Here is a 12,237-nt window from a genome sequence, read left to right on the forward strand (position 1 = left end):
AACATTTAAAATTATTATCCAATTTTTAACTTTGATTATTTTCCTAAATTTTTCTACAGTTTTTATTATTCTCACCGCAGTACTGGATAGATTTAAGCCAGTACTGCCGACCAATTTATTGGTACATATTTTTACGTAATTTTTCACAAAAAATTATATTTTCCAATTCAAAAAAATCTATTAAATTTAAATATCATATTTATATTTTCTAATTAATATTTTAAATTTTTAAATCCTATTTTAAATAATTAAATTAATTAATTAATTAAGCGATTAATTATTCGCAGTTCTTACATATTGGCTTTACGGAACTGCTAAATTGTGCTATTTGAGAATATGGGGAGAAAGAATGGAATCATTTTCCACATGCTTTCCAAGTGATTCTCTTGAATAACTTGGTATTATTTCTTGTAGTACATGGATCAATTCCATAATCTTCAACTTTTATAGATAGATGATTGTCCTATACTAAGTGCAAGGTATAACAAGAAGACAGGTCTAGAGATTTGAAAAAAATTGCTCATATCCCAGGTTAGTTTATTCAATTTCTAATGCTTTATTCATATTTGCATGAAAATTTTTAATAAAAATTAAGTAAATGGTCAAATTTATTTTTAAAATATTATTTATTTTTTAAATTAGTCTCTAAAAATTTATACATTCTTTTACTGGATGAGAGTTCACGTCTCCAGATCTTCAAGGCGTGCTTGAGGAAGTCACCAATCTCGAAGGATGTCGATCTTTCGGCTCTTGCTCGTTATACACATGGATCTAGTGGTGCAGACATTACTGAGATATCACGAGCTCCCGATCTGGTAAAGACAGTTCGGGCTGGAAGCGGAAGCGATCGGAGGAGTGGGTCGCGGTGGGAAGGCAGAGAGAGTCTGACAGTGAGAGAGAGGTCTGTATATGTGATTGTTGGAGGTGGGTAGGTTAATGTGAGAGAGAAGAGGAAGGTTTTTATAGGTTTTAATTAGGTTTACTTAATCAATTTTAAATTTTTAAAATTTTAAATTTAAAAAATTTAAAATTAATTATTAATATAAATTAATGTGATTTTGTTTAGTTTTTGGTTGGTAACCTCTTGGTTTCATATACTTTTCCTAATTATTATTATGGTGGTTATAGTAGTATTACTAAAATTAAAATTATATATTTTATATTATTGCAACATTTTTTTTTTTAAATAAAAAATATTTTTAAATATTAAAAAATATTATTTTCCTTTAGGTTGACAAAGTTATACAGTAATTATAACATCAATTATATATATAGAGAAATGTTTATAATTTTTAAGATTTTCGTCATTATTATTTATCTAGGATCACTACAAGAGAATTGACACTTAACATCGGCAAATTATAAATTATATGTTTGTTGTATATAAAATATTTATAAATATAAATACAAATTATTACTAATTAAATGCTTATTGAAAATGATAATATTTATTAATTATATAGTATTATTCATATACATATATATCAAAGTAAAAGAGAAGATAGACACCAAAAGGAAAAGAAAAAGAAAAGAAAAGAAAAGAATCTTTTGTTTTCTTTTTAGTTAATTTTCCCTAATAGATTATTGGAAAGGGACAAAAGACGTGTTACCCCCATTATAGACTACTGCACTATACTTGAATTAAAAATAGAAAATAGTGGATGATTAGGTCCAGTAATTGAAGTATATGTTACCCCCATTACACACCCTTCAATTTCTTCCATCCATATAACTCACTTCTCATCTTTCTGTCCAAAAAAAAAACTCATCACTCCATTATTGCTCACTTCTTCAATAAATTCGTTACTCATCCACTAATTCAAGAGAGTCCAAGCAAGCAATAACCAAAATTTTCACTACTTGAAGGTTTTTTCTCTTATTTTTTATTTTTTTAAGTTTACTCAGCTCAATGTGTAGTTCTCAAATGCAACAAGTTTCTAATAAAAGTTTTTTTTTTTTTTTTAGCATTTCATTGGTGGGAATTTCTTCCCTGCAAAATATATGAGCTGTTCTTTCATGTTCTTTGGCTTTAATCCCACTTCAGCAACGTCAGGAGGTATGATATATTGATTAGTTTTCAAAACAAGAATTTAGATCTCAATTTTTTATTCTGGTTTCTATTTTTCAGTCTTACTTCATATATATATGTAAGGATTTAGATCTCATCTTCTCGTGCTTCTTTTCTTATATTTCAATTTCCACCGTTTTATTTAATTGTTTTAAAAGTAATGAAAATTAAGTACTAAAAAATAAATTAATAATATCAATAATGGTAGACTAAATCACGAAGGAAAAAAAAAAATATAATATCGTAAACCTTCTAAATGTACAATTTAACCGCCTGGAGTTGTTAAAAGATTCAAAAAAGATGTTAATTTCTGTGTTTTCTAAATTATTGTTCTGAGAACTGAAATATTAATTGAGGAATCAATCATCGAATCAATTCAGTCAGGATAAAAACTTATCGACAATAATGAACTAATAAAAAACAAAAAAAAGGTCAAACAATCAATTAATTGGTCGAATCAGTTTGATTTTTAACGATTAACTGTTTAAAAATAATAAAATATCAAAAATTATTTTATTAAATTCGATTCAACGTGATTTAAATTCGATTGAATTTTTAAACCTCTAACTCTGCTGATTTGATTATTGGTTCGGTTTTTAGAATTTTTGTTTTAAACTGCTCCTTTATATATATGTTTTATCAACTATGTTAGATGTATATTAAATTAAAATTAGTTATCAAGATAGAATATATGTTGAAATATAAAATACATATTAAAAATAAATTAAATTATACATATATTTATATATAAATACATAATAATTAATTTTAATAGCTAATTTTAATATGCAAAAGTATTTTTAATATTTTATATATTGACAAAATAAAAACTAATTTTGGACAAAATATTAATAAAATATCTTTCTTGTACTATTTGACAAGTTCATCAAGATACTGAATTGTACATTTTAAGTAGAATAAATTACACATAAGCTAAAGTTTGGGAGATAAATTATTATCATTATTAATTGCTTCCAGTTTTATATTAACACTTGAATTTGTTGATGAAATTTGGACTGAGATTTGTTTTAATATCTTTGCCCTTTGTCGAAGGTTAAATTATTGCAAGCAATCAGATAAGTTCAGTTGTGCTATGAATTTTGAGACTGCTTTTGAAAAGGGATTTTTATGTTTTTTCTTTTTTTTTTTCAGTAGACTTGAGAATGATATTGTGTATTTAAATTATCTTTAAAATTTTAGTTACACCAATTATGTATTTGAGATTGGCAACACAGAACCACATTAGTTTTTGATATTTTTTTTTTGTTAACAATGCATTGACATGACTTGATGATATAAGTCTTTAGTGACATGTTATTTTATTTATGGTTTGATTATGTATAATAGTATAATGACAGATCAGTTAATAATACGTGGCATAATGACGGATCGGTTAATGACAGGTGGTATGATGGCGTAGATGGTTATACCACATGTAACAATATTATTCATCTACTGATATTTGTTATGTCATCATTACAGATGCATTAAATTAGTCTTTGATTTTATATTAAATGACTCATTTTAGTCCATAAAATTAAATGTCGTCCACCAAATTAGTCATTTCATAATTTTTTTTTTTTATAAATTCAAAATTTTTAATATGTTTGAATGCACTAATTTCAATTTTTATTTTTCACAAGTTGTTTAAATACAAGTATTTTTATAGAAGATAAATGTTGGAGAGCCATCGAAATTTATTATTTTTGGTTATCATTTTTAGCTATCAACATTCTTTAGTCGAATAATCCAACAATATATATTTTAACCCACACTTTTAAACATTAATGACTAATTATTTACCAAAATAATAAATTCTAATGGTCCTCTAACATTCTTCTTTATAAATTTCAAAATTTAGTTTTAATCATACACATTTTATTCATAATAATTTAATATCCATAAATTTTGTAATATAAAATTATGTTATTAATAAAAGAGCTATATTGACTGATTGGTTATAAAATATATTTTTTATTTTAGTCCAAAAAATTTGTATTTTATAGGAATCGAAAAAAAAAAAGTGTATTTTAATTCTAAATTTCTTATGAAAAACGCGCATATTTTTAGACGAAAATAAAAAATGTGCGTTAATCAATCGTATAATTCTTTTACTAAAATAACATCTTTATATATTACAAAATTTATGTGTATTAAATTATTATAGAAAAAAATTTGGATAATGAAAACTAAAATCTTAAAATTATTTTATAGAAGCATTTGTATTTAAAAAATATGTGAAAAATATGATTGAAATTAGTGCATCCAAAGATATTGAGAATTTTGAATATACAAAAAAAAAAAGAAAAAACTCATGAAAAAGACTAATTTGATACACGACATTTAATTTTAGGAACTAAAATAAATCACTTAGTACAAAGTCAATGATCAATTTAATTAGTTCATCTACAATGATGATATAGTGAAAGACATGTGAATAAATAGTATTGTGACACGTGATATAAACGTAAATAAATAATATTGTGACACGTAGTATAACTGTCCACGTTAAGATACCATGTGTCATTAACCAACCCGTTATTATATTATTACACATGGTCATATTATAATATGATACGTGTCATTAATGTTTCACGTCAATGCGCCATTAATAAAAAATGATTAGGAATTAATGTAATGTACTCTTACTAATTTTAAGAATCTAATTGGTGTAATTAAAATTTTAAAGATGATTTTAATATACAACACCAATTTTCAAGACATTTTAAGAATTTATTGAAATATCTATATATTTTGTTTAGATTCAAAAAAATTAAAACCAAAAGCTTCGCACTATGCTTTTGGGATGATATCTTTTGGATGAATTCGTTACTTATACACTGCTATTCAACCAAAATGTCTAAGCAAACCTTAGGCTTTGATAATTTGAAAACTTGATAGTTTGTTTTATATATATATATATATATATATATATTCTGGTGGCATTGTTTTAGATGATTAAAAATGACCATATATTAACTGACAAATAATCCTACAACGAATGATACGTATGGTAATTAATATAATGTTAATGCTAGTTGATTGAAAAGTGTATTAAAAAAGTGTGATAAATGGTAATTTTATTCAAGGCCTGTTTTTCTAATTTATTCCAATGGCACACGTTAAAATACTTCTTTTTTAGAAGCAAATTTTCAATTTAAAGTTTGTCATTTACCAAACTTCCCTTTAATATACTTTTCAATCAACCAGCATTAACAATACATTGATTCTCCATATGTATAATTTGTTGCAAGATTATTTGTCGGTCAATGTTACCTGAAAACACCCACCACGTATATATATATATTCTTGGCCTCTAACATTACTTTTTATCACCATAAGGTTCCACTAATTGATTCTTCAATGGCTGAAGTTGTTTCTGGTGTGGCATCAACACTCTTGGCCAATTTAGCAACAAAATCATTCCAAGAGATTACTCTGGCATGTGGTCTTAAAGATGATGTAAAAAAGTTTGAAAGTTCTTTGAGAACCATCAAAGCATATCTCATAAATGCTGAGAACAAGCAAGCAAAAAACCGCAGTATAGATGAATGGTTGAAGCAACTCAGAGAGGCATTGGATGATGCTGGTGACATATTAGATGAAATAGAGTATGAAGCAAAACTTAATGAAGTGGTCAAAATGTATGGAAGCACTAGCACGGAGGTTTGCCGATTCTTCTCGTACACAAGTAATCCACTTGCATTTCGCATCAGGATGGCCCACAAAATCAAAGATATGAAACAGAAGATGGATGGAAAAATAAGAGAAGGGAGAAAGTTGGGTATAGTTGAACAACATGTCAACACTCCATCTATGGAGCACAATTTACCATGGCGAGAAACTGCTTCTTCATTGCCTTTCCGTGTCTGTGGTAGACGTGAAGAAAAAGAAAAGATTATAAATTCATTGATGACACAAAAATCACAAGCTAATAATATTGATGTGATCTCAGTTGTTGGGATTGGAGGTTTGGGAAAGACTACACTTGCACAAATGGTTTACAATGATACCCAAGTGAAGGCGAATTTCGATACATTAATGTGGGTTTGTGTTTCTGATGATTTTGACGTGAAGAAGCTAATACAAAGAATCATTCATGCGGCCTCAAAGAGAGAGAATGTGGTGGATGCAAATTCTAGTTTGGAATATATGATATCTCTTCTCAATCAAACGTTACATGGTAAGAAATTCTTACTCGTGTTAGACGATGTTTGGAATGAAAACCACAACAAATGGGATGAATTGAGAAATCACTTGTTAGAAGTAGGTGGTGACAAAGGCAGCAAAATTATAGTAACCACTCGTAGCAGAAAAGTTGCTGACATTGTGGAGAGTAATCTTGTAATGAAATTAAAAGGACTTCCTGAGAATGAATGTTGGCAGCTCTTTACAAAATGTGCATTCCAAGAAGAGAAGGACGAAGAGAAGTACCCAAGGTTAAAGCAAATTGGGGAGCAAATTGTTCAAAAATGCAAAGGGGTGCCCTTAGCTATAACAACTTTGGGTTGCTTGCTTAGATCAAAATGCCATGATGAAAATGAATGGAGAAAAATAAGGGATAGTGAGGTGTGGAATCTCAATCAAGAAGAAACTGATATTTTGCCATCACTCAAATTGAGTTACAATCACTTGCCACCAGAAGTAAAGCAATGTTTTTCATACTGCTCTTGTTTTCCAAAGGATTATGAATACATGGCAATTGAGTTGATTATGTTCTGGATGGCTCATGGACTCCTCCAACCTACACGTGAAGAGGAAGATGCAGAAGATATTGGGGAGTTGTATATTAAGAAGCTTGTTTCAACTTCTTTACTTCAAATTGAAGAAGGATATCCTTACCACTACTTTGATTTCCAAAATTTAATAACATTTAAAAGATTCAAAATGCATGATCTTGTACATGATGTTGCACAATTAACAATGAAAGAGTCGAGCAAGACAAGAACCGTTATGCAAGAGGGGCAACAAGAAGCATCGATAGAATGGACCTCCGACAAGTTCAACTATCTGAGGGTGTTGCACCTAACAAAATATATGGAATCAAGCTCGTTGCCTGATGATTGCTTTGCCACAATGAAGAAGCACTTGAGATATTTGCATTTGCAAGCTGGAAATTGTCGTAATTTGAAAAAGCTCCCTGATTCCATTTGCAAGCTGCAAAATCTGCAAAGTTTGAGCCTTCGTGGTTTTGACGGCCTCCAAAAGCTTTGCAAAAACATGAAAAATCTCATCTATCTTCAATATTTGCATTTAGAGATGGAAATTACAAGTTTGTCCTCAATGAACATAGGGCGCTTCCAACAACTCAAATTCTTGTATCTTTACAACTGTTCAAAGTTAGTGTCTGTACCAAGTGTTGTTGGTCGCTTGACTACTTTAAAGAAGCTGGGTTTTATTTTTTGTGAAGAGCTGGTGAATTTTGAGGATGAAGAGGAAGAAGAAAAGCAACATGTGAATTTAAACCTTCAAGTATTCTTTATCGATGGATTAGAAAAGTTGGATGCTTTACCAAAATGGCTTGAAAGAGCTACTAAATTGCAATATTTGAGAATAAGGACAACAGGGATTAAATCATTGCCCACAAGGTTGCCGATGACCTCTCTTGAAGAATTTTATATTGTTGCCTGTGAAGAATTGTCATCTCTTCCTAACATGGATCAAACTCATAATCTTCAATATTTAAAGATATCTTATTGTCCTGAATTATATACAAGGTACAATAAGAATACAGGACCAGATTGGCCTAAAATTGCTCATATCCCACAATGCGAGGTTAGTTCAAATAATCTATCTCATAATGTTACAAATCTAACCACACTGTTGTTGTTGTTGTTTCAATTTATGCATAAATAATTAATTGTTGGATTTTTATTTAACCAGTTAGAGTTATATATCTTACTCTGCCTATAATTAATTCTAAAACTTTTTAAATTGACAATCTGATTTTCTATCTAAATAATTGTGTGTAATTTTTATATAAAAGATATGGTAGAGTGAACTAATTAGTCCTTATAATATGGAATACTTTCAAATTTTGAAAATTATAAAACAATTTAATTATATTTAGTATATATATGCATGGTTGAATTAAAGCTCAAGTTATTTTCATAAGCACTAGTCTAATACTGGCCTTGAATTATTGCAGATTGCTCTGCATGCATATTGAAGATATTGAACATGAAGATGAAGATGATGATGATGAAGGCCTTGAATCATTGCCAGTTGATAAAGAAGAAAAAGAAGAAAAAAAAAGATAATAATAGCATTATCTTTGTGTAATGTCTTTGCCTCATGCATGGTTGTGTTTTTATAATTGTTTTCTTTTAAAACTGAACAAAATCTATGCATGTACAAGTATTCAGTTTGAAGTTTGATATGTTAAAGTTTAAATTATTATTCTAAATTTCTTTAAAGTATTGAGTCACCAAAAAAAATTTTAATTGGGTGTTATTGTTTAAAAAATTTTAAACAAATTTAACAGTGTAAAAAATTTATAAAGAAATTTTAAATTGTTATCAAAATTTATTATTTTTTGGTTATTATTTTTAGCCATTAACTTATTTTTTTAAGTTTAGTAATTTAACAACATATTTTAACTTACACTTTTAAACATTAATAGCTAATTAATAACCAAAAATAATAAATTTTGATGTACCTCTAATATTCTTCAAACTTATATTCAACTACTTTATTTTGGTCATCTTTACAAAAACAAATAAATTAAATTAAATATTTCAGGGGCTTGAAATATGCTTTTAAATTTTATAAATTACATGTTATATGTGGTTTCATTTTCCATAACAAAAAATGACATTTTATTTTATTTCCTTGGGTAGTATATCTGCAAAGTAGATGAACATCGCTTTATTAATGCTTCTTTGATGAGAAAGACAAGATACATATTAGCAATTACAATAATATTAATCTAGTTATGATCAATAGCATGGAGTTTAATTTCTAATTTGCTACACCACCATTGCATATTACTGTCATGAAAACTATCTCAAATTTAGGGGCAGTTTAATTGGTATTTTTATTTGTAGTGTTTTCAGTTGTTAGAATTTTAGGGAAAAAAAAAGTAAATATATAAAATGAGAATAGAAAAAGTAATTTTATTATTTTTATTATTATTATTTTTTATAAACTTCTAAATATAAAACAGAAAATAAAAACATATAAAAAAAGAGTTTAAATATAAAGTTAACTAAACTCAAATATAAAGGATATTTTTATATAAAATAAAAAAATTATTTTTAAAAAAAAAATTAATCGAATTTTAAATTCGAAATTTTTTTTTTTTGGCATTAGGGGGAAGTTCGTTGTTTCCCTCGGCGAACCTTGATGGTTTCACAAGGTTTGTCGCTTCCCTCGGCAAGCTTTATGTATTGTATGAAGTTCATCGCCTCCTTGGCGAACTTTAAAGATGTTCGCCAAAATATAAAATCTGTGAACTTTTTTTTTTCACTTTTCACGTTTCACTTTTTCATCCTTCCACATTCTCATCCTCTCTTCTTGTTAGACTCTTTATTTTTAGCATTTTTAAGAATTTCATATAATTTTATTCTTCTAGTTATTTTCAATCTAATTTATTGTATTATTTTATGATTTTAACATGTTTATTTAGTTAGATTAAGTTTTGTTTTTAGTTTTTAATTTTAGTTAGTTTGATAATTATTTAGTTTGATAATTAGATCATATAGTTAATTTGCTCTACCATGTATTATTAATTTAGATATTTTAGTTAGTTTATGTTGGTTAATGAAAAAATTAATTTTGATTATTATTTCAATTGAACTAGTTAAGGTTTAGAGTAAAATTATAGTTTATGGTCTAAGTATTTAGATTTTTTAGATTTATTGCAGTTGGGTTTGAGAATAAGTTAGTTTATTTTAAATTATTTTTTTATTTAGATTACTATTTCAGTTGAACTGATTATAGTTTAGGGTTAAATTATATGTTATGGTTTAGATAGTTAGATTAAGTTTAAATATGTTTGATAAAAAATAAGTTAACTTAAAATTATTGTATTTTAATTTATTCTATCCTATTGTAGTTTCATGGCGCAAAATATGTTAGAGTATAAGAATACCTTTTATAGGCGAGATCCGATCGACTACATTGCTGGCAGATTAGGCCAAATGGTATACTTTATAACTTATCTGTTTCATAGTTTGAAATTTGTCTTATTACTTATGGATTCCGTTGTGCTTGACTCATTGATTTTTTGGTAGGTGCCTCAAATCTTGCGTACAAGAAGAAACTTACTACAGCAGCCATCCGAGCAGATTAGGTCACACCTTACACGAGCACGAAATTTGAGCATATAGCGTATATGCTAGAGTGGGACCATTGATATTTGCTTTGATCGAGAGGTACACACTTTTCACTTGTCATGTGGGAAGATGACTATCACCCTTCATAATGTGGTGTATCAGTTGGAACTCAACATTGATGGAGATCCAGTCAGCGACTGCATCGATGGATGGGAACAGTTCTATAATGGGCGATCTATTGAGGACTTTTATCAGGAATTACTAGAAGTTTGTTTCGGGCCCCATGATAGACAGTCGTAAAATAAGTGAATTGTTAATCTTACTTGGTTTTAAAATATTGTTTGTGGGGAGTTGGAGGAGTACCTGACGAACGAGCACTTACTGTGTTACACCAAAGATTACATCATACAGATCATCAGAGACATTCTATTTCTGGATACCTCTTACTCTCGGGTGCACATTAGGTTGTCGCCTCTATTAACTGACCTTGATCGGTGTAGGGCATTATCATGGGGCTCAACTGTGTTGGTGTGGCTATACCAGCAGATGTGTATCATAACTATAAAAACAATAAATATCAAATCTAGGACAAATATATGTCAGAAAGCCCAACGACTACCATATTTAAAAAAATAATACAAAACCTCGGCCTTAATATGGGCTTTTGTTGAAGATTTAATATATTGATCCAATATCGAAATTTAGGACCAATACAAGTTCAAAAAAACCCTTAGGACCAATATCGAAAAGATTGTCCAATAAAGAATTGACCATAACTGAAAAGAATATAAAGAACATATTAGGAACAAGATATTTCAGAAAGCCCAACAGCATATATAAGTTGGACTAATAAGTTCCTCTCTTCAGGCAGGAAAAGAAAAACTTGACCCAAAAAAAAAAAAAGACAACAAAAGAAAAATCAGTTTTTTTTTAATAAATATTATTTTTAAACCAACTAGGATTTTAGATCAACAACATAAATTCCTTAGCAATGTCTAAAGAAAAAAATCATAGAAAATATTTTGTTTGGTTTGTATTTTAAGTTTTTAGTGTTATTTATTTTAAAGTTTTGTAAAAGAATATGTGAAAATAAAACAATTTTATCGTTTATACTTTTGTTTCTTTTATAAATTAAAAAAAATAAAAGTAAAAACACAAATTAAGCAAATGCCTTAGGGCCGGACATATATCTCTACTAAAATAGGAATATAAGAGAGATTTTTTATATAACTTTCTCTTTTAAAATATTTTTCACTATATATAATAAATTAAAAAGCACTATATACAAAACTTAAATCCAAGATTTTTAAATTAAAATATGATATATATTTATCAACGTGAATATTATTACATATATTTAATTTATAAAAAATTAAATCAATAAATAAGTTAGTGCTTATTAATGAACTAATATATTATAAAAACAAAAAAATCTCAAATAGTTATACAAACTTAAGATAATTAAAATAATAAAAAAAATAAAAAATTAACCAATATAAGATTTTCATATGATATATTCACAAAAAGTTAAAGAAAATCGAGATTTTAAGTAAAAAAAAGTAAATTTAATACATAAAATGTAAAATCGTAATAAGATTTAAATTATAAAATCGTCAGATCTAATATAAATTTTATAAAATCGACTGACTCATTTAAAATCATACATTCGTAATATGACTTTTTGAATTCAAAGTCAAAACTCTCAAACACGTCTTAGATTATGAATTTTTGAATAAATCAGCCTCATACTTGTATAGTTGCTTAAATGATAAGAAAATTGACTTTTATAGTTGCTTTGAAGCCTTTGCTTTCCTTCGTGCTTGACTTATCGACGCTGCTCTTATTGACTTTTAGTTAAAATGTGTTATTAAAATTATAAATTGAAAAAAAAAA

At 27.5% G+C, this 12,237-nt stretch overlaps 1 protein-coding gene across 3 annotated transcripts; it reads left to right on the forward strand.

Annotated features, from left to right (window-relative positions):
* Positions 1-1,627: 1,627 nt before the first annotated feature.
* Positions 1,628-8,474, forward strand: LOC107623445 (putative disease resistance protein RGA3). Of its 3 annotated transcripts, none has more exons than XM_016325715.3 (4): positions 1,628-1,866; positions 1,966-2,056; positions 5,442-7,843; positions 8,217-8,474. In XM_016325715.3, exons 2-4 carry the CDS (start codon positions 2,002-2,004, stop codon positions 8,235-8,237), a joined length of 2,478 nt encoding a protein of 825 aa, XP_016181201.1. In that variant the 5' UTR covers positions 1,628-1,866; positions 1,966-2,001; the 3' UTR covers positions 8,238-8,474. The 3 variants fall into 3 exon arrangements, with proteins under 3 accessions (XP_016181201.1, XP_088361583.1, XP_020970873.1); XM_088505457.1 differs by having other exon boundaries at positions 1,650-1,866; positions 5,411-7,847; positions 8,190-8,474; XM_021115214.2 differs by having other exon boundaries at positions 1,650-1,866; positions 5,411-7,843.
* Positions 8,475-12,237: the final 3,763 nt, after the last annotated feature.

Source organism: Arachis ipaensis, chromosome B2, assembly GCF_059453495.1.
Source record: "Arachis ipaensis isolate K30076 ecotype BB chromosome B2, ASM5945349v1, whole genome shotgun sequence".
Taxonomy (NCBI): Eukaryota; Viridiplantae; Streptophyta; class Magnoliopsida; order Fabales; family Fabaceae; genus Arachis; species Arachis ipaensis.